At 37.8% G+C, this 22,655-nt stretch overlaps 2 protein-coding genes across 3 annotated transcripts; one reads left to right on the forward strand and one right to left on the reverse strand.

Annotated features, from left to right (window-relative positions):
* Nucleotides 1-219: 219 nt before the first annotated feature.
* CTSO (cathepsin O) lies at nucleotides 220-9,687 on the forward strand. 2 transcript variants are annotated; one of them, XM_038134716.1, is made up of 8 exons: nucleotides 220-512; nucleotides 1,135-1,240; nucleotides 2,220-2,353; nucleotides 3,357-3,524; nucleotides 4,971-5,092; nucleotides 6,239-6,402; nucleotides 6,869-6,961; nucleotides 8,385-9,687. In XM_038134716.1, exons 1-8 carry the CDS (start codon nucleotides 372-374, stop codon nucleotides 8,417-8,419), a joined length of 963 nt encoding a protein of 320 aa, XP_037990644.1. In that variant the 5' UTR covers nucleotides 220-371; the 3' UTR covers nucleotides 8,420-9,687. The 2 variants fall into 2 exon arrangements, with proteins under 2 accessions (XP_037990644.1, XP_037990645.1); XM_038134717.1 differs by lacking the exon at nucleotides 220-512 and adding an exon at nucleotides 667-830.
* A 56-nt stretch (nucleotides 9,688-9,743) lies between these two features.
* TDO2 (tryptophan 2,3-dioxygenase) lies at nucleotides 9,744-21,183 on the reverse strand. Its single transcript, XM_038134715.1, has 12 exons — nucleotides 21,043-21,183; nucleotides 20,559-20,664; nucleotides 19,363-19,453; nucleotides 18,464-18,534; nucleotides 16,659-16,786; nucleotides 14,770-14,956; nucleotides 13,883-13,990; nucleotides 12,815-12,926; nucleotides 12,631-12,688; nucleotides 12,040-12,119; nucleotides 11,382-11,472; nucleotides 9,744-10,543 (listed from the first exon to the last, which is right to left on the reverse strand). Exons 1-12 carry the CDS (start codon nucleotides 21,075-21,077, stop codon nucleotides 10,390-10,392), a joined length of 1,221 nt encoding a protein of 406 aa, XP_037990643.1. The 5' UTR covers nucleotides 21,078-21,183; the 3' UTR covers nucleotides 9,744-10,389.
* Between the last annotated feature and the right edge of the window lie 1,472 nt (nucleotides 21,184-22,655).

The raw sequence follows: 22,655 nt of genomic DNA on the forward strand, positions 1-22,655 counted from the left end.
CTCAGCATCCCTTCGCCCCTCCCTTGCAGCCTGGCGCGCGTCTCCCACATGGGAAACACCGCTGGAAACTCGGCTCTGCCTAGGCGCCGCTGAGCGCTCTCGAGCACAGCTCGGACTGTGCGACCTGCCCCAAGAGCCCCCGGCTGCAGGAGCCGCAGGAGCTCTCCCAGCCCCGTGCGGCGGTGCGGGAGCGGCGGTGCGGGGCGGGCGCTCCTTGATGCCCCGCCCGCCGGGCGCCGGCCCCGCGGGAAGCGGCAGCGGGGCAGCCTCCGGCCGCGGGCTGGGAAGGAAGCAGGGTTCGGCCCTTTCCCGCTCCGAACCCGTCGGACCTCAGCTCCGCGGGCGGGGTGCGTGCCGGAGCCCGCCCCGCCATGGCGCGGCGGCCGATGGCGGCGCTGGCGCTGCTGCTGTGCCTGCTGCGGCCGGGCAGGGCCGCCCTCACGGCGCCCGCGGGCACCCGGCTGCGGCACGGAGACGGCCGGGAGCGAGAGGGAGCGGCGGCCGCTCTGCGGGTAGGTGTCCCAGCCCGCGGCTCCCCCGCCATCCGCGCTGCGGGGCTGGTGCGGGCTCCGCGGCGGCGGGGGGAGGCCGGGAGGCGGGGGCAGGCGGAGCGCCCCTCCGCAGGCCCGGGCGCGCCCGCCCGGTGCCGCTCCCGCCGCGCCCGGCCGGCCCCGCGGGTCACTGCCGGCCCCCAGAGCGGCTGCCCAGCGACATCGGGCCGCCGGGAGAGGCGGGGAGGCCTCTAGGTCATTATTGCTGTTCTTTCGCTTCGTGAAGTGATGGGGTTAACTCGTATCTGGAGACGTTTTTGCATATCTCCCAACCACAAGGTTTGTTGTGCTGTCAAAGAAGGACATCAGATGAGTTTGACGCAGCTTGTTCTCAGCGTGCCTGTTTTGTCTGTTTCATGTCAATTTTTTGTATTTAACAAATGCTTTTTTGGTATCTCTTGGAGTTGAAATTAGTGTAATGGCTTTCCTACTGCTAGGGATACAGGGTGAATTTGAGGTGAACAGTTCTTGTTATCTAATTTCATGTTTACTGGTTCTAACCTTTTTTTTTTTTTTCCTGCTCTTACAGTTTTGTCCCTGCTGCTAACTTAATAATGCTCACAATTACTTTTTATTCCTTCAGGAAAGCGCTGAAAGAATTAGATTATTGAATTCATTATCAAAAGATAATACAACTGCTGTCTATGGAATAAATCAGTTTTCTCACCTGTTTCCTGAAGAGTTCAAAGGTACATTTTCTGGTTTTCTAATGCCTTTTCTGTCATTTTTTAATTCTTTCCCAGAACCTTGTGTCTTTCACACTTACAGATTCTTCCCGTGCTGATAGTCAGCTAATTTACAATGGCTGGTACCAAACTGTAAGTACTTGAGGATACAACAATCCTCTTCGTGTTCTGTAGTCTTGCAAGGTTGAATTACCCACAGCCTGAACATATTTTAGTATTCAGGCAGTTCTGGTTTTCCTTTTTTCTTCTCACTGTGCTTTAAAGCTTTCTTCAGTTGCAACAGAAGAAAGGAAGATACACGAGTTTCTTCCTTTTTGAGAAAGGAAGATACACAAGGTTCTGCAGTTAGTTCATATTCCCCACCCCAGCACAAAATTGACTACAGTCTAAACAACACTTGGAGGTCCATGGCTGCATAATGCCAGCTGGAGCTTTCTCAAGAAATATTACTTTTTTTTTTTTCTAGAAAACTTGTATGATACCTTCCCTTCTTGCTGTTCATGTCTGTTGTTATATTTTCTATTCATCAAAGGACTTAACATCTTGCTTTAATTTTAAATTATTAAACAACATTTTTTAGTGAAAACCCAACAACTTGAAGGTGTTTCAGAATCTTCATTCTCCTCTTATTTTCCCCTTGTACATTTTTTAAGTAATCAAAATGTTTTGGAAATTTTCAAGTAAAATTTGTTTTATGGAGTGGTTATCGTTATTGTTCAACTTCAGAAAATCTTCACACTTTCTACCCATATTCCCTACATAGCGTATTTCTGTTCTTTCTGCAACTGTAGAAATACTTACATTCATTCTGGAGCATAATGTTGTTGTTTTAAAATACATGCATTTTCTGTGGATTTAGAATGAGATACAATCTCATGGTTGTAGCTGTAGATCAAGGTTACCTCTGAGTTCTAGTGAAGTAGTTGTTAGTGGGATTTTTTTTTTGTTCATAGATTTAAAGATGTTTGTGTTCTGTGTTTAGCTATTTACTTGAGAAGCATACCTCACAAACTTCCCAGATACATAAAAGTGCCAAAGGGGAAGGAAAAGCCTCTGCCGAAGAAGTTTGACTGGAGGGACAAGAAAGTCATTGCAGAAGTGAGAAATCAGCAGACAGTAAGTCCTGGTGTTTTCCTTCCTTGGTTCTTAGCAGGTAGGCTGTAGAGCACTGGGAAGGTTTTTCAGGGACCAGCTCTGCCTGAAGGCTCCTTGGAGCACTGGCACAAGAGTGGCCAGCTGAACATACACAAAGTCATGTAGGATTTTATGTAAAGAGGTATTAGGCTTAAAAGAATGAGGTGTAGGAGTTGTGCATTTAGAAACTGTAATATATTTTTTGATCTTGTTAAGTGAATCTCCAAATATTTTGCACCATGTGTGTTTTGTATTTTTCTGAAGGAACCAAGGTAAGTTCAGTATTTTATCTCATCCCACCTGGAGAGGTGTAGATCCTTTCCTGTTGTTTTTCTCCCATGACTGAATCCCCTTGGCTGGTCAACAACTACATCCTTACCAGTGAATTCCTCAGGGGATGGGTTCATTATAGCAAAGTAACCAGACCCCACACAGTTACAGTTTATCCCAAAGTGGTTTTGGTCACTGGTAAGAAACAAGCTGCTCAATTCCCAGTGTCTCCTTTCCGTGCTTCACATAAGACCTCATGAGGAATAACTTCTGCAGCTTATTTTAAATGTCACAGTTCAAAGAGCCTAGAATTGCAGTATAGATTGCTGTTGTCTAAGATATTTTTTAATGTGGTTAAAAACTAATTTCACCCTGAGGCCACTTCTGGGTTTTTTTGGGTTTTTTTTTGAAAATAGATATCTCACAGTAAAAGCATCCTCAGATGTATTGTCAAGAAAAAAATTCATGAGGAAAGAGTTCTTAAAAAAAATCTGTAATGCATTTCTAGCATTCAGAGAGCAATATAAGGGGAAAAAACAGTTCAGCATTTTAAATGGATGATAACATTTCTTTATTATTGCCTTAAAAACAGAGTTCAAGGATGATGTATTAAATGAAGAGCATTGGAAGATTCTTTTGCCTCTCTTTTCATATCAGGCTTCAAAAACAAAGCTGACTTTTGCTCTCTCTGCCATTTCCCTTTTGTCTCTATCAGTGTGGAGGCTGCTGGGCTTTCAGCGTTGTAGGTGGCATAGAGTCTGCCTATGCAATTAAAAGAAACACCCTGGAAGAGCTCAGTGTTCAGCAAGTTATTGACTGCTCATACAATAACTACGGCTGCAGCGGGGGATCCACTGTTAGCGCTTTGAGCTGGCTGAACCAGGTTTGAAACTCTTCGTAAAAATCCCAAAAGACTTCATCAGCTTCTCTAGTAGCATTCTTATTTGTTAGAAAAAAAAGTTATAAGGAAGGTGAAATGTGCTGGGGGGTTTTTAATCATATGTGTGTGTACATAGATGCATACACATATGTGGTTGTAAATATGTATATAAGCTTATTTATTTAGTTTGGAACCAAGAGAGAATTAGTTCGAGCAGCACTGAAATTTGATTGGAACTTTATGGTCCGTATTTGTTCTTGTGAACGTAAGAAATCAGTCCACAGGGGCTAAAAATAATGTTCCTGAATTCATCTGCAGGCATACAGTACCAGTGTAGACAGAGCCACCTATGCATATGCCATTTTGTGGATTTGAAGCACCAGCATCTGGGGAAAAGGAAGGATCTTGATGTTTTCTGTTTCAAATTTCAGTAGTTTCTGTTGCAAACACTGTAAAATTATGTACAAGTGTGTGTGGAAAACCTCAGAATAAAATTAACTGCATTTACCTTTGTTTCCCTTGCAGACCAAAACATTGAAAATGCATTCAAAGTTTCTACTTCAGTTATTGCTAACACATTTCATTTTGTTAAAAATTCAAAATGTGTGTTAATAACATAGGTGAACAGAAACATTTTAATATCTTTGAAATAAAAAGTACTCTCTCAGATTGAATTACAAAAATATAAAAAGAATTATTTTGGTTTTTGAATTAAAAAACCTCCAGAATTTAAGAGAGTGTAGTTCTACCCCTGAAGAGTAATACCCATCGCTAATAACAGTCTAGATAACTTGTGTAAGTTTGAATATCAAGAACAACGGAGGATACTCACCTTTATTCCTCTGAAGGTAAATTCCCTCTTGGCAGCAGAGGAACCACAAATGAATTAGGCTGAAGAAGTCATTGTCATAAATATGCTATGCATATGCTATATGCATATATATCCAGAAGATATGAAAAACATAAAAGGCTGATGCATACTAGCATGAGAATTACATACTAAGAACAGAATTGGACTTTACAGTATTTTATATAACTTTTTGGGATACTTGTGTTTCTTGAACTGTCCCAAGGAGAATATAATTTTGTGTGTGGAAGTCATTTGGGAAGAATGAATAGTTCATGAATGAACTGAATGAATATCTGTGTCTTGAAATTGACAGGACTGCTTATGAGGATAGTTTAAACCAGAGATGCCTTTTAAATTTAGTTCCTTATTTAAAGATTTCTGAATCCCTTCTGAAGCTCAGTGAACAAGGAAACTAGAGATAGTAAATAGTTATTTCACAATAACTATTTCACATAGTTATTTCACAATGTGACATTCTTACTTCTAATCTTGTCCAGTACTGAATTTTGGGTGGGCTATGTGGTCATTCTCCATACATTTTGAGGTGCATAGTAGTAAAGTCAAATGTATTAAACTCTTACTCAATTTCCTTCTTGCAGACCAAAGTAAAACTCGTGAGAGATTCAGAATACACTTTTAAAGCTCAGACAGGACTGTGCCATTATTTTGAGCACTCAGATTTTGGAGTTTCAATAACAGGATTTGCTGCATATGACTTCAGGTAGCTTTTATTCATTAATTTCTTTTGCTGTACTTTTCCTTCTGTGTTCAGCAGTCATGGAGTTAGGTGGAGTGAACAGTGCATTGACCAGGCAAAGGTTGGGAGGTTGATTGCATCAGTTCTGTAGCTGTGTGCTGGAGAAGGATTAATGCATAACATCTTTGAGAGTTAAGGCTTGCCACAATGAATCCACTCAACACTGCCATCACTAAGCCTGTTCAAATGAGAAGGCTTGTGTCTTGAAATTTGATCTTTTAAATTGGCTAATAACTGGGACAGAGAGTCAGTTACAGTTTTTAATATATGAACATTACACTGCTTTTGTCAGAAACAAAAAAAAAAAAAATCCTACCAACAGTAACTTGAATTTACTGAAAAAATTAGGAAGCATTCAACTACTTCAGTATTCCTGCATTTACATATCTACCCACATACTCTCCAGCCCATGACTTTAGAAACAGTGTAGCCAACTGAACTCTGTAAAAACTTCAGCTTTTTAGGTTTCTGTGTGAAGAAACTTCATTTCTCATTTTTATCAGTACAGTACAGCTACTGAATAAAGACAAGAAGTATTGTTCTGACTAGGAATTGTGTTACTTCTAGATATAAGTAACCAAAATTAATGATATCTTTGCCAGTCTGTATTTGCCAAATTTAGTTAATGAACATATCATGCAATGATGAAAATTTCTTGCTCCAGATAAATAAAACGGTATGAGGGTGCTAATGATAAATGTCTGATAGTGGAAATGTCCTGTGTTGTGGTATGTTTGAGACACATACTTTAGTGTATTATTATGTTAAGAGATACTTCTGTAGGTTTAAAAAACAGTGGGAAATTCTAATACAGACTAATGGTTTGTTCAAAGCTGGTTTTGATGGAGAAGAGTGATGTACAAAAAGTATGAAGTGCTCTCCACTGCCCACTGGCTTGACCTAGAAACCTTCTGCTTTTTAATAGTGTTATGTGTTTGGATCTACACTTGTCCCATAGTTTGTGTGTCCTATATTTGTATCACTATGTTGTAGTAGATGAGTTTAATTATTTGATTTTCAAACTGTTCTTAACAAGTAGATTACAATCACTCTAATCACTTTAGTGTGTTAACTTAAGTAACTTGGTATTTTTACTCACTTCTTTTGCAGTGGTCAAGAAGAGGAAATGATGAGGATGCTTGTCAGCTGGGGCCCTTTGGCAGTGACAGTTGATGCAGTTAGCTGGCAGGATTATCTCGGTGGAGTCATACAATATCACTGCTCCAGTGGGAGAGCAAACCATGCTGTTCTTATCACTGGTTTTGACAGAACAGGTGCGTTTCCACCAGCTGAACTTCATTCAGCACAGTAGGTTTCTTTTACTTGCAACTTGTCTTTTGTGGGATAAGTGATTAAAATCCAAAACTTGGTTTTCTGTTGGAAACTGTTGGTTTGATGTCACATCAGTTCTGGAAGTTCTCTAAAGATCACATCATCTTCACATCAGACAGAAAAAAACCTCCTTTTGTCATTGCTTCCTCAGTTCTGTGGGACTTCTTCCTTGTAAGGTCAAGACCATGGCTGTGTGTGTCTTTATGCCAGAAGAGCCCATATCCAGTCTTCCCATACCAGAATATTAGCTCTGTTATCTATGTGAACAACAGTCAGTTTCACTGGCCTGTATCATCCATCCATCAGAAACTGTGAGATACTGAAATGCTGATTAACTCTGTGGAGTGTTAGGAGGCTAAAGCTTCCCAAGTCTCATGTTGTCTCTTGTTCATGAAATGTCTCCTCCAGGTAGCATTCCTTACTGGATTGTACAGAACTCTTGGGGGCCAACGTGGGGAATAGATGGCTACGTTCGTGTTAAGATGGGTGGCAATATCTGTGGTAAGTCTGACCAAAACTAAGTGGTAAAGGCCATGGGCTGGGATATGTTTCTCAATGGCTATAACAAATTAATATCAATATAATACAATATAATACAATATAATACAATATAATACAATATAATACAATATAATACAATATAATACAATATAGATATAATATAGATATAATATAGATATAATATAATATAGATATAATATAATATAATATAGATATAATGGGATTCTCAAAGAGGCAGTACAGATCATTGCTGTGCTTTAAAAGAGGTTAAATGAATCCAGATGGAAAAATAAATGAAGTGGTTGCTAGTTCAACCAAGGCATGTAGTTGAATGATTGAAAAGCACCATATAAAGGCAAAGCTATATAAGACAAAACAAATAATCAAAGTACTGTTGTCCCTTACCATGCAGAGGTAATGGCACGGTAAAATATCCAGCCATGTGTGGTGGTTGTAGGTGGGTGCCATTGCTGTGCTCTCTGTAGGTAAAACAGCTGCTGTCCTTGTCTGGTGGGTGCCAGTATCTCTGGGCAAAGCTAATCTACCTGGGAATTGTGTACCCTGCTCATGGCTTTTCTTGTAGGACAGAGATATATCCTTTCAGTGCTAGTTCAATCTCCTGCCCTATTTTTGTTTGCATGAATTTTTCCTTTGTGTTTGAGGGATTCCTGTAGCATTAAATACCCAGTTTCTGCTAGATATGGAGGTAAGGCAAGTCAAGCTCTGGTTTATCATCAGATTGCTGAGCCAAATTGGTGGGATATTTTCACTAGAGAGGAAGTGTTGTGTACCCGCTGTAATTTCATGTGTTAGAGTAACCCATTGGCTTTCCCTTCCATGAGTGTTTCACAGCAGCTCTCAGTCATTGCAGGAGGTGTTGGATTACCTAAGTTTTCTGCACATAAAGAATAGACAGTATTCAGTTTGCCTGCACTTGGTGAAGATCAGAGCAATGTATCCAGTCATACCTTTCTCATGTTACTGAATCTTTGTTCTTACTGTTTTGTATAAACAGTTTGGAAAGAGAAATTTAGAAGTAGTGATACAGAAAGTCAATTATAGAGATGGCAGGGAGAACAGATGTGTTATTTTCAGAAAGCAGGATCTTTCACATTTTCTGTAGTGTACCACACAAGAACAATCCAGCAAAGGATAGTAGTTGCTTCTTCTCCCACAGAGGTGTTGTCTTCTGTTTAAGAGGTGCTCTGAGACCACCAGGATATAAAATTTTGAACATAAAAGCAGAGGAAGGAGGAGATTAGGTTTCAACTATACACAGTGCCAGGAAAGGAAGAAATAAAAGGGTTGCAGATAATTCCATGGATTCCTATTGTCATGGCATGGCAAGGAGAGAGTATTATATGAATGTGAATGCTGGGAAGTCTCCATAATTTATTAAAACCAAATTTTATGTCATTTCTAGGTATAGCAGATACAGTTTCAGCAGTATTTGTTTGACATTCCTCTGGGCCTCTACAACTGTTCAAAGACCACAAGTATCATGAGGACAGACACTATATATGAAGATGTAATTCAAAGCACCATTTTCAAATGTAAGAAATGGCTGTAAGGGCAATTCCTGCAACTCCTGGCTGAAGTTTTTAAAAATGTTTTAATTTGGAATTTGTGTTGAATGCCAAATTTCTCATGGAGTAAGAAGGCTCAACTGCAGAGTGCCCAAATAGAAGCTACAATGATGGACTGAAGCCTCAAATGTAAGCTTTATCCAGGTGTTGAATATTACTCCATAGAAAAGTCTTAAAAGGAAAGAAATCATGACAAATAAAAAAGAATTTGAATTAAAAAATCAATAGTATAAGAGTATATTTGAAATAATTTGAATATAAGAAGAGTCATGAGTAACAATTTAAAAAGTCAGCAATTACAGAATATGTCCAATAGAGTCAGTGTTAAATTTCCCTCACTAATTGAATTCAGAGGTGGGACTTGCTGATAATACAAAGGTGTTCCAGCTTTGCTGAGCTGTGAAACTGCAACTCTGGGAAATGTAACTGGAACTCACAATGAAACATGTAATTCTAAAATGCTCTGAATTTTTCACCTCAAATGCTTTACTTGTATCTTTTAAGAAGGCCTACTATGAAAAGTATTAAAGGAATTCTGTAATTTTTGCACTCAATTACTGTACCATGTTTATCGATTAGTTTTTTATAACTTTTATGAGAAATGCCACAAGTATTTATAATTGTATATTGTTAAGCATTGCTGTTTTATTCCTTCTAATTGTTATTATTTTAAATGAAAGGAAGACCAAGTGTGATGTTTCTTTACTTCAGGTTTTGCTATTTACTGAATTTACTTGGCTGAAAACTTCAGTTTTAAAAAATGTGAAGTCTTCTGTACTCCTGAGTGTTGGGTAGTCTGGCCTTCCCTGAGTGGCTTACAAACAACAGCTAGCACACTTCCATAACTGGAAAACAAAGGCCCTAATGGGCACGGATAGAAGTAATGTAGTCACAGCAATATGAAACACAGACGTGCCTCCAGTGATTTTGAGGTGCTACTGCCTGGTATAAGTACTTGGAGTGCTGTGCTAGAGGGAACTTACCAGAAATTCCAGCCTACAGTGTTTGTGTCTTTCCGAAGGAAGCACTTAAAAACACAAAAGTCCATTTAATGAGAATACGGCACTGCTGTATCAATATTCTGTAGCCAAAGTTGCCTTTTATTGTATACCAATTTGAATAAAAATCACTTTAAATGCCTGTCATACTCTTGTTTCAACTTTGTCGTTTGCTTTAGAAGAAGATTTAACAAAAGATGAGCTTTAATACTTCTTTATTTGGAATGCAAAGTAAGTACTTACATCTGCTATTTTTAATAATATTTCTACGTAAGGGATTTACATTCACATGTAAAGAGATAGCAACATGATTCTTGATGTATTTTAAGGTCAGGATGGTTTGATTGCTATAGATTCAAGACTTACTTTTTTGAATCTGACTTTTGAAACTTAACCCAAAATTCCTTTTGAAATTGCACTAGAGCTCAAAAATGAATGTTCTTCTGAAGGTGATGAGATTTATTATATCCTTAACTAGTCATAAATTAGTAGCAGCCATTAGGAAACAAGCAAATACAAAAATATGTACAAATAAGTCATCATCGTAATAACTGTGTGTACTTTTCTCCCTTTCTCTAGGTGCAGGCTTTAAGAAGCCAGCTAAGAGTTGAATTGGTCATTGGGGTGAATTGTGGTATCATTTTACCCTTAACATAGGCTAACTCAATATAGATTTATTTTTTCTACAAGCAAATAATTTCTTCCACAAGCCTATTGTACTATTCACAAAGCTGTCATACATAAATACATATTTACACACTCACACTCTTTGTGGGAATGGCTGGGAGCACCACTGAAGGTGAAAGTCAGGAAGTTCTTTACAGCAACAGCCTAGAAAGGCAGGCTAGTCAGAGTCATCACTGCTGAAGTAGGAGCTGTCACAGTATTCTGCCGTGTAAAGGAATTTATGAATGCTTGGGTTCATCTTTGGTATCCAGTGTCGTGGCACTAGAAATGTTGAAAGATTGAACAAATCCACAAACACCTTGTATCTGTCACTGAAAAAGACAATCAGAACAATATTTCCATCAGCATAGAAGGCCATAATTTCTAAATCCTCAGTAATAATTCTCATGCAAATAACAAGATTCCTTGCACTAACCCTCCTGAATATTGCAGAGAAAGAATCCAGTCCTGACTTCCTAGGGTATAGCAGATTAGGCTTAATAGGGATCTATAGTAACATCTTTCCTCTGAAAATGCAGAGTCCATAGGGTGTGATCTCTAGTAAAATTTATCTAGAAACAATGATGTTAGCCTGGCATTAAGGTAGAGTAGGAGAGCTTTCTAAGAAGGACAATGGGCATTCAATCCTCAACATCAGTCTAACCATCTGCTTTCTGCTCTGCCCTCTGTTCCATTGGTTGTGATAGTAGTTGCTCACAGCACTACATTGTGGTACACAGCTCTTTGAGAGCAAACCTCAAAGAAGATCCTCTTCTACGGAGGTTGTGCAATTGGAGGTCATGCTAGGGAATAAAGAAACTCAGTTACTGAGTAGCTGGGGCTCACTTCTACCCTGTGTCACCTCATTCACTTGAGCTAGCTGGCACACCAACGGAACAATGTAGGGTTCATATTATTGCTATCACTGTAACACTTTGACTGAGAGTTACAGATGGCATGAGAGATCAAAAGGGACCTTTTTGCCCTAGAAGGCTTGGAATTTGTATGTCACTGATAAATAAATGTATGACAACCAAGGGGAGATGTGCTAGAGTCCCAAAAGACAGTTAGCAGCCCTTTGGCCTCCAGTAAGGCCAAATATATATCCCAGCATAAGAGTATTTATGAACTGCATTGTTGTAGGTAACAGCGGAAACACATTATTTCTACCTCACTGTTGAGCGCAAGTAGTGGTAGCCTGATGAGCCTCCAGTGCCAGCCTTGCCACCAATCATTCTGTGCACCAAACAGACATGGTTATCTAAATGACACAACAGGAGAAAATAGCACATGTTCAGTATTTAAATATAACTAAAGAGTCACACTTATTAAAGGTCATTCAGAGATCTTTACAGGGATACTGAGCTATTAGGTCTTCAGCAATGCAGCAGTTAATTCTCCCATTCTTCAGTTAATTATATAAAATTATTGTTAATTCAGAATGAGCACACTAATTATTACACATTACTATGCTCTGTTAATACAGAATTACACATTCACTTATGTATGTCTAGATAGGGAAGGAGACAGAAGGAATGTTTGCCTATAAAGACATGACATTATAACTTTTAGGGATACATAGGAAAATAGATACCTGTCCCTTAAATAAGATAGTAGACTTAAAACAGGTCATAGAAGTGGTAGCTATACCCATGTATCTAATAATCACAGAAGTAGCTCTGTATCTTTCCTCTTGGCTGAAGTACAAACAAAAAGAGTCATTCCTAATGCATGGACTCCAAAGCTCAATTCTAAGACTGGGTGTAACTCAGAACAATTTATTTGCATCTAGAAGAGGGAGTGTCACAGTCAAAAAAGTCAAACTTACATCTCCATTTTGTCATGAGCACATCCAGATCCATAAGGGAGGTGAGGAGCTGAAAGGGAACCTGGAAACGAGGCTCCTCCCTTGGAAAATGAAAGAGGAGATGGTAAGACCTCAGCATAAGCTGTATTTTTCAAAGTTGCATTTTACCAGTGCTTAGTGACTTAAAGCATTATTTTCCTAAATTGGTACTGGAATATCACTAGATATTTTAACAAATGCTTCTGCTGTGTAAGTCTTGATTTGCCCCTTTATTTTTGAACTTAGCAAAGGAGTTCAGATCTTTCTAGGACAGGTAGAACAAGAACATTTACTAGTTACAATCTGAGAAGAAGCATTTGGTCAAGCAAGGACCAGCTGCCCAGAGGGGATATGCAATCTCCATCCTTGAAGATACTCAGAACTCATCAGGACATGGCCCTGAGCAGCCTGGTCTGACCTTCGAGCTGTATCTAACTAACCAGCGTTCCTGTGGAGGGCTGAAATAGATTGCTTCCCACAGCCCATTCCAGCCTAAATAAACCTGTGCTGCTGATCTTAACCTTCCCCTCTCCTCCTGCCAGTCACCATCAAAGACACATCCTACAACATTACCTGTAGAAGTAGATCATCAAGGCCCCCTTCAGTGCTTTGTAGGACAGCCGTCTCTCTCCTGCAAAATACAAGTGTCCTCAGTTTGTTGCTCATTCTCCTGCAACTTCAGTGCTATAACAAACATTTCTAAATAACATGTATAAAACATACAAAGTACATATTCACATATGGTAATAAAATCTACCTTTACTGAGCAGATGTTCATGGCGTTTTTCATCAAATAATGAAAGTAATACGTCTCTCTGCTTTTGGAATTCAGACAATAAGTCATCTTTGTCTTCTGATTCTGCTTTGGCCTTTGGTATTTAAAACAAAGACAAGCTTTAGAACTCAACAGGGAAAATTAAGCTCTTGAATGACTCATTTTGCGACTTTTATTTAAATAAATACTCTGAAACTTGAATCTTAGATGTAAGAACTGTATTTTCAAGTAAGATACATGAGTCACTGTCTTTGAAAAGTACAATTACCAAGAAATGTACAATTAAATAGATTCCAACTCAGATAAATGAATATTCAAACAAACTGGCAATTTATCGCATTTCTTGGTCTAGAGGCCTTAAAAAAGTTAATCGTAATTTGTTTGAAGTCTGATTTATTTGTTTTCAAGGCAAAAAAATTATATCCTTGCAGAGCTGTGGGCAAGAAAATTGTAAATAAAAAAAGTTTAGATAAGTTAGAAAGTCATAAACAGATATTCTCAGGAAGTTGATAAATTCTTATATTTTCATTAAAATGAAAATATAAAAAAATACTATTTAAAGCTGCAGGTCTTAAAATAGTTAGGGATTTTCTGGTGCTTATTTGCCAGTGCAATTCAAATGATCACATAGCAGCAAACTGCCATATACTGTTAAACAGAAATGGGCTGTTAATGGTGACATTCCATATCCACAGCTCAGGAGCCCAAACTTCATATTTAGTCTAGATTGTAGATGCAAGTACTAACTAATGGTGAATTTGTAGTTTCAGTAAAATCAACTTCACTCCTTCCATCGATACTAGTCCATCCCTTTTGCAATCCAAATCATCCATGTATTTAATGCTTTAAGTCATCTTAGATAACAAATTTTAAAAAATATTCCTATTTCCTGAAGGATTTGCAATTTTTTCTGCTTCTTGCAGACAAAGACTGATGCAGATTAAGTGAAGTGAGTGAGAAGCTTTGAGTAAGCCAAAAGTTAAATTTATGTCAGAATATCATTTTGCCAGATGTCTTTGTGTATAGGTAATTCAAGAGTAAACAATATACCTGTATCAAGGCAAATTCCTCTTCTAGGCCCTTTAAAACATTCTCTTCAAATTGTCCCCAGAAATCAAATTCTTCGGAATCAAGTCCCGGAGTTCTTTCCAGCCATGCCTTTAATAATAATAATAGTAGTAGTAGTAGTAGTAGTAGTAGTAGTAGTAGTAGTAGTAATGATAATAATATGTTCAAAAAATAGCAATGTAACTGCATTATCCTAGAAGTACAAGTTATAGCAACATAAATTCTACTTCTACAATACTGGTTTAGTATCCTGCAGAAGTGCTTATTGCCAAATTCAGCATGTTCATGTGGATGATTTACACCTGCATAATGGTACCATACCAACCCCCTCAGGTTCCAGATTGCATGGCCAATGTTGGAAGACAAAAGCTCTCTCATTCTAAGGATATCTTTAAAATAAACTAGAGAAAAACAAATCTTATTCCACATATATATAAGATAAGAGTAATGATAAATCTCAGAAGGAAGACACAGAGCCATCTACAGTTTTTAACCTCTCTAACAGCCATTACTAACAGTGGGACTATTTTTAAAGTTTTCCTGCCAAAAGGGCTTCTAGTCATTAAAATCAATGCAAGTGAAACAGTGCATTTACATTCTTAGCTCACACTTCCACAATGCAATTTACCAGTTTAACAGCCAGAATTTTCAGACAAAAGGGAGAAGCTGTGAAAAATCAGTTCGTTTACTAATGATTAACTCTCTTTCATGCCAAATTTGTCAAGAATCCAAAACAAAATTGACAGAGAGTTTGCCAACATGCTTGCTTTTCTTAAGGTAGGAGAATATATCACTGGCACTAATGAAGGACATTCTTGGGAGATGGGGAAAATGAAGCAAGGTCCGAGACAGACATTGTTCATTGTTACCTCCACAAGTTGCAGTAGTGTTGGTTCTTGCTCTGATTGAAGCAGTAGTTCATGATCCTGTCCCTTGAAGTTATCACGGTAATGCCTTCTGTTATAAGGGACTCTCAGGCTTTGAGGAACACCAATCTTGTTCTCCAGCAAGCGAAACTGCAGGCTCTGAAAACCTGAGGCTGGGCTTAGGTAGTATCTTTGGGAACAGAAGAAAAGAAGATACAAAAATGCAGGATGTTATTTTGCAATGGTGGATTTTTCTTCTTCTCTAAAAATCCCCCATATTTCACACCTCAAGAATATCAAAGAGCTATCTGAGGAGTTTTTTATATGACTGTGCTTAGGAAAAGTGCAGGAAAAAAAACGAGCAATTTTAATGCAACCACAGTGCAATTAAAATCTCATTTTCTAGTTCTGTATTGTTTGTGCATACATAGGTAGTGCAAATGTAAACGTGGGAAATTGTGCTTTGAAAGAACAGCTTTGTGCATATGATGTACAGGAGGCAATGTTAGTGAATATAATTTCTTTTCCAAACAGACTAAGCAGCTGCACCCCAAAAAGCTGTTACAAAAATTTTCACAGCAATAACATGCCAATGAATGCATTTAAATAGTCTTGATACACAGCATAATTCCTATATATTATTATATATAATAGTCAATAAATGAAGTATGTATGTGCAATATTGTATATTGCCTTATTCTATAGAGCAGAATAATGCTCAGAAAAACTCCAATTTTTTTTTTGTTTGTTTGTTTTGGTTTGGTTTTTGGTTTTTTTGAGGGATTCATTAATGGGAATCTAAAGAGTTAAATCATCTGACCATGCTGAAAAAGAATTATTAGTAAAAGCATCCTGAAATCTCACATTGCTAGGTAATTGTAAAGCATTTTGAATTGTGAGTACAAGATTTGACAGAGACACATAATGGATTTAATCTTATATTTACTTATCAAATGAGTATGTGGTTGAAAAGCTGAAGCAGGTATGGATCAAAATGGATGATTAGCCCATGGATTTCCCCTGTGTAGGGTAATGCTCAATTCAAACAAGTGAAGAAAAATTGTAGTTTCCTGCTCTTTTCAATAGGGAATATTAAAAGATAGAAGGGAAAGGGTACCAAAATACCAAAGTGGATGGGATGCTGGATGGCACTGAGGTCACAAGGCAGACAGATATGCACAAATGACACAAGCAGAAGAACAGGGAAGGAAGAGAGTGGATGAAGCTGTAACACATGGTAGTGTGGTGGAAGGGCCTAGATGTAGAGAGAGAAGAAAAAGAAATGTGAGAGGTGAGATAAGCCAAAGGATCAGAGAAAGCCTGAGCAGTAGGCAGAAGAGGTTCAACCACCCAGCCCAGCAATGCATTGAGCTGCTACTGGACAGCAGAAGTTATTGGGGAAGAAGGACAAGGGACAGCAATGCTTCTTTCAGCCTCCAGCACTGGAGACCCAAGGCAGCATCTTGCAAATGAACACAGCTGAAAAACCTGTTTGATAATCTAGAGAGAGTGCATGTCTCTCCCCCAAGCACTTCTATGATTTGCCATAGAGCAAGGCTTCAATCTGCAGTGCCAAGTTTTAGCTAAATTGCTAGCAGAACCATGAGCTATTTCTGTTGTTTCTGCTGTTTTAACTTCTGACCCTGAAACCAGTCAGCAGCACCCTACACAAAAGAGTCAACAATTCACTTGTACTTCTTTGCAGAACATGCTGGACTCACAGTCAGGGTCAATTTCATAACTGACCCTTGCACTTTAATGTCACGTTTGCCTCTCCAAGGTGAGCTCTCAGCTTGCTGACAGACTCCAGCACACATGCAAAATTCACAATCAGTTCTAAGGATGGGAATTACAAGCTCCTGGATTGCTGTGGAGGAATAATAAGTCTTTACCTGAAATCAAAGAAGTCCAATGCAGTCATAGTTTCCAAAACTGAGAACTGTTCCACAAGTAATTTCAGAATCAGTGAAATTCTGTTCATTCGAGTAATAACCTTCAGCATGTTTCTCTCATCTCTTACCTATAAAAAAATAATAAAGATCATAACCAGAATGGTATTTTCTCTAGATCTTACCTAGTTGTTTCATGTCTTTTCACTGTTGTACATCACTACAGTTCCCAAGTCCTTCCCATGTGAAATCCATAGAGGCAGAATCTCATATGGAATAGAGCACTCTGATTTTAACTTAAAACTGAAACTCTAAATTTCAAAGATTGAAATCCATTTTTTCTGACTGATGCTACATTATAGGTAGGCCTATCATACAGGGTTTTCTTTATTTTTCTTTTCTATGGTTTTGACTAAAAAAGAAGTAAAAGAAATTAAATTATAAAAATAATTTATTATTTCCAATAATTACAATATTATTGTAACTTAATATTATATATATGAAAATTATATACTTTCTGTTATAATTACTTCTAGAATAATTTCTATTTTTGCTCCATTCTGCAAGCCATAAGGCAGGTAGGGAAATTACTTAGAAGTTGAGAAGGTAAATAATTTGACAGCTACATCAGGAGAGCACATCTAAAACATCTTCATCAGAAATGTGCATTAGCAAGCAGAGAAGAAGAGAAAAGACTCCATCTGGTGGGAAATAGATAATATTAAATGCAAAACACAGAAGTTCTTTTTTTTCACTAAATTAAACACTCAGCCTGCAGAGGAGTCTGCTAAAATTCTGTTCAGTTTCAATGGGATTAAACTTCTCTCTAAAATCTGGGCATGCAACCAGGAGATATCAGACTACAAAAAATGGCAGATGATATTCATTTCCCTAATTGCTTGGCTGTGTATTTGACCTTAACATTGACATTTCAAACAAGAAAAAATTTCTTCTTGAGAACTGATTATGGTAAGTTACAATTTGATAAAATATTAAACTAAAACACCAATGAAATTAGGAATATAATGGACAGCAGAGAACATTTTCATTGGACCTTGGAAAGAAGGTTCCTTCTTTCAATCTGGTCTAGTTTCAAATTTGCTGCTTAGACACATGTTATGGGGTACTCAAGGTATTTTTCAGGCTGCATGAAGTCAGATTTTTCTGTGGATATAGTATCAATTCAAGAGTTTTTCATTCTTAGCTACTGTTATAATGTGTGTTTAGCTTTGGACAAATGTGAAGTTGCTTATATTTGTAATTTTCAGAAATTCTTGCTCAGTACTACAGTCCTTTGAATTCTTGTTTCTCTGCTGGATTTACTATTACACAATCACAAAAATGAGTTCTCCTCACAGCAGATATTGAATGGAAGGAGACAGTATGTAGACTTCAGAAACTAAAAAAAGGCAGAAATTAATTTTCAGTATAAAAACACCTGTGAGCCTTCTGCTTTTCAGTTTTGCCTCTGAGCCTTCTTTTTCTGCAGTAGATATTTCCAGCTTAAGTTTCTGCAGTTACCCAGCACTAGCAGGAGAGTATGAGAGCATTTGGGCCAATGAAATTGGCCTTGGAAGGTGATCTGCACAAAAGGCATACTTCAGGAAGAAATAAGATTTTGCTGATCGAATATCTGTTCTATCGAGATATGAGAGCCATTCAGCCAAATTTTATTTGGTTTTTTGATGCTGTTTCTAAAAAGAGCATATGTTGCTTTAATAAACCCGAGTATATCAGACTGAGAGGCAGGAAGCAAGAGGCTGAATCAGGGCTGAATTTTCCCGAAGTTCATATTTGTTTTAACTTACATGACCATTTTGAAAGATCACTCGCACAGAGTCCATTTCCCACAAAATCTGCTTAAACCAAAGTTCATATGCTACAACAAGAAAGACACTGTTAGCATCAATTTCAAGGTTACTTTGTTCTTCTTAGCACCAAGAAAGAAAAATTCTTCCATGTTGATTTGAAATTAACAGCCTATGCTGGCACTGCCAGTGTGCAAAAAGATACTGACACATACACTTACTACTTGTTACAGTATTCTGTCCTTTACCTAAAGTATTAGGCAAAATAATCTAGAGTCGAGAATACTGACAGATTTTTTTGAAAATATTTTTTACACATCAGCGCTTTGATCTGCAGATTGTTCATTACAAAAGGAGGAAAGAGAAAATCCAGATCTGATACTTCAATAAAATCTAATTTCACACCTGCTTCCAAACTATGTGTTTTCTGTCAAAAACAGAAAATATCATCAGGCCAGGGTCTGGAAAACAGGAAGGTGTGGGCATTAGAGAGTGTGTTGATTTCTAGACAGTGTGTTGATTTCTAGACAGATTCTAGATGGCTAAAACTAGAATTTCAGAGAAGGCACAAGGCCACACACAAAATTTGCCTACAGTAACCTGCATAGCAGCCTGTTGCTTGGACTCCAAGGTTTTCATCACCTTGATTTCTCTAAGAATAGAACCATCCATATCTTGGTTTACTAAATCCAAAGGTTACACTTATGGCCTCACAAGCAAAGAGTTGCTTACTGCCTTAAAATTTATATATGAATATATGCATAAATAAAAACAGATAAAATACAGAGATATTGCTTTGCTAGTGTCTGAAATGAAAAAATGATGTAATGCATGTGTCAGCACCAATTAACTCTCTGGGGCAAAATACTGGTCAACCACCTCTGCACTCCTCCACTTACCTTGATGTGTCACAATGAAAAGATGCTCATCATGGATTTTTTTCCCTTTCTTCTCACTCTCAAGTTCTTGAGCATTCAATATTTTGTTCAGCTTAAAAATAAAGGTAAGAACTGTTCTGTAAAGCTCTGCTATTACTGATGGCAGTTTTACTGCATACAGCTATTTTTATTAATAATATTTTTTAAAAATACACATACATACCTCACACTCTGGTTATATGAGAAATTTGACTAAATTGTCCCAGGTAGGACTTTTACTTTTTAATTAGAAAAAAATCTTGCCTGAAATGGAACATTTAGGTACTTCAAGTAATAAAATTTTGACAATAATTTCAAGGGTAATTTTAATTATATAAATATATATATATATGCATAGTTAAAAATAGAGAAAACAAATTATCCAGCAGATTTTAGATCTATACTGTTGTGTCCCAGGAAAACAGAGTTCCTATAGTAAAATTCTGAGTATAATAGAACAACATCAGCATAACAGCTCTGAGTTGAGGCAGTAATAATAATTTCAGTCCTGACATTACTAAATTTTTTTCTTAGTCAAATTTACAACCTAATCATAGCTCTTTTCAAATTAATCTTTGCAAAATTCTAAAGAGTATGTCAACAAATCAAAGTTGACATACTCTTACATTAGTTCAAAAGCAGAGTAATTCCCTTCACTTTAATTCATGCTGTCCAAAAAAAAAAAAAAAAACCAAACCAAAATAACTTCTGGATTCTTTTACTACCTATAGTATTTTATTTTTACTTATTTCTTAATTTCTTTTAGCTTTTGCAGCTTTTTTTTTTTTTTATGCCCCCCTAGTCATCATCCTACCCCCTAGATTTCTGAAATAGATTTTTACAGCCAAGTATTCTGGACTTTCAAGAACATTGCACAGAGCCTGCTGACATGCAGAAATTGCTGAGTGATTATTGTCAGACCAAAGAAAGATTTTAGTGGTGTGTCACTTTACAGTTTACCAACATGGATAATTCCCTACCAACCCCCACAAAATATCCATATTCCTTGCAGTTTGAGAAGTCTTCCCACAGCCCACCTTGGGGTCCCAGCTGAGATGGGCACCTGTGCCTGTTACACCTGGAGACCTGCCTCAGGAACTGACTGACTGCTGGGAGAAGTGCTTGAGGTGCTGCCTCAAGAGCAACCAGGACAGCAAACATGAAATCATTAAACTTACTTGTAGGTATTCTCCATAGATAAGCCCACCTTTGCTGGCTTTATTTATTCCTTCTTGAGATTTGTCATCATTTTCATCTTCCAAAGATAGCTTGCTAAAATTAAATCTAAGAAGAAAATGAAGTAAATATGTAAACTCTTTAATTAAAGAATTATTAATATACCTGCCTTTTTATTAACAGATGCATCTACAATTCAAACAATGCTTTATTTTGATAAACAGAATTAGTAAAGCAGGCTTTTGATAAAAACTGAAATTCCTCTTGTCACAGTAACAGCTGGTAAAATCACATTTAGTTCATCAAAAAAAAAGGGCTCAGACAAGTCCTTGTATGTTCTCTACTCATTTAGCAATAGCTAAATGATAGCTACAGCTGTCTATTTGTTGATAATAAGTAATTCTTCTCTGAGATTTCATATTTTGCACTAACACTTTATCATTTGAATTGAATTTATAAAGCAAAACAGAAAGAGGAAGGACTCACAGGTAATTCTTCCCCGCAAAGGGGCACTGGCTCATGATTTCAGGATCCAAACTCGCTGAGCTGCACACCGGGGAAAACACCCTGTTAGTGTTCCCAAACCTGCTGCAGCTCCCTTATATGTAGCCTTATCTCACTGCCAAGGCCAACCCCCAAATTCCCCTCCTAAGCCCTCAGCCCATCCCCACTATTCAATAATGACAGAAACCATCACAGCACAAAGGTCAGGAAGTTCATGTGTTGTTGGCTCTCCAGGACTGTGTTTTTTTCTCTGCCAGTTAGAAAATGAATGGATGACATGTTGTTTTGTCCTATGGCACAAGCCTTTTGTGCTTTTTACTGCAAGGTTTCCACCAGTTGCTTCTTTGGATGCAGTTGTATGGTGTAGTGTGTAAGGTGCAAGTCCAATGAGAGGTCTGTGTGTGATAAAAAGGCAATATTTAATAAAACCACAAATTGTTACAGTAGGTTTTTAACCTGCAGCCATTTGTATCAGGACACTATTAAGTTTAAAAAATCAGACGCAGGGAAAGAGAAAAGAGGAGTGTGGGGAGGAAGTAGAAAAATGTGTTTGCATGGCAGACTAAATAGCGCTTATTCAAAGAGATTTCAATATATATGATTTCCAAAAAATGTACACAGATTAAGTGAAATACTAAAAGCATCATGAACCTCTCATGCTGGTTTTCCAAGTATTTAATTCGGAATAATTTCTTAATTTTATCTCCTTGCACAAAAGTTTCAGTCTCATTTATTGACAAATGTTACTCAATTCTATCTGGTCATCAGCTTAACACACAATGAAGTAACATGTAACTAGCATACACTTCTTTTCTGCCTGCCAGCCCTTTCTGAAAAAAAAGTTAATGCTCAGTTTCACTGCAAACAAAACGACAGGACCTCTGTGACCCTGGATCATTTGCTCTCTGCAAGACTTACTCTGCTTAGTGGTTTCTGTGTGGTGGTTTCAGCTGTTCCAGTCACTTAAGAGTAGTTTGCCCATAAAAAAAGATGCAGATGTAGGATGTGGATGATGGGATGGATACCCTGTTCAGCCATTTGTCATTTGTCAGGCTTTACACAAATCAGCTTAAAATTAAGTTGAGCCACAAGCAATGTAGGACTTCACTGAAGCAACTCACCAAGCAAGGTCAAGGAATTCTTCCTTCATGATATAAACCCTGACAGAAGAAATTAATCCTCTCCTTACACACACCTACATGTGTGCTCAGCCATGCAGACAAGTAGAGATGAAAGTGAGGACTTCAGAAATCAAATGTTGAAAGCCACTTTTGACATAATTACACTCAAACAGCTTGATTTACAAATGTGGAAATCTTGCACATCCATATATCTCAAAAGAAAAAGAAGGTTTATCTTGTCATTCCTGTATAACTTCACCTGAAACATCCTGACTGAGCCTACATAATGAAATCAAGCTGTTATCTTTTCTCATGGCACAAAGAAAGAAAGAATGTGAAACCAATAAAAATAATGACAGTTGGAAAATTTTGAACTTTTAGCCTCACAAAATATGTTAATGTGTGGTTTTTTGTGCAGTTTTATTTTCTTGTGTGAAATACAGAGAAGTATAAACTTCCAGTGCAATGATCTCT

This window comes from Motacilla alba, chromosome 4, assembly GCF_015832195.1.
Source record: "Motacilla alba alba isolate MOTALB_02 chromosome 4, Motacilla_alba_V1.0_pri, whole genome shotgun sequence".
NCBI classification, from domain to species: Eukaryota; Metazoa; Chordata; class Aves; order Passeriformes; family Motacillidae; genus Motacilla; species Motacilla alba.

Excerpts from the sequence above, each read along its gene's own strand:
- CTSO (XM_038134716.1), top strand. The coding sequence starts at position 372 with ATGGCGCGGCGGCCGATGGCGGCGCTGGCGCTGCTGCTGTGCCTGCTG. Across the intron at positions 2,354-3,356 it reads AAGTGAGAAATCAGCAGACA|TGTGGAGGCTGCTGGGCTTT; the intron begins GTAAGTCCTGGT and ends TGTCTCTATCAG. Across the intron at positions 6,403-6,868 it reads CACTGGTTTTGACAGAACAG|GTAGCATTCCTTACTGGATT; the intron begins GTGCGTTTCCAC and ends TGTCTCCTCCAG.
- TDO2 (XM_038134715.1), bottom strand. The coding sequence starts at position 21,077 with ATGAGCCAGTGCCCCTTTGCGGGGAAGAATTACCT. Across the intron at positions 18,535-19,362 it reads TTTCATTGTGACACATCAAG|CATATGAACTTTGGTTTAAG; the intron begins GTAAGTGGAGGA and ends TTCTTGTTGTAG. Across the intron at positions 10,544-11,381 it reads TACTTGCGCTCAACAGTGAG|TGACAGATACAAGGTGTTTG; the intron begins GTAGAAATAATG and ends TGTCTTTTTCAG.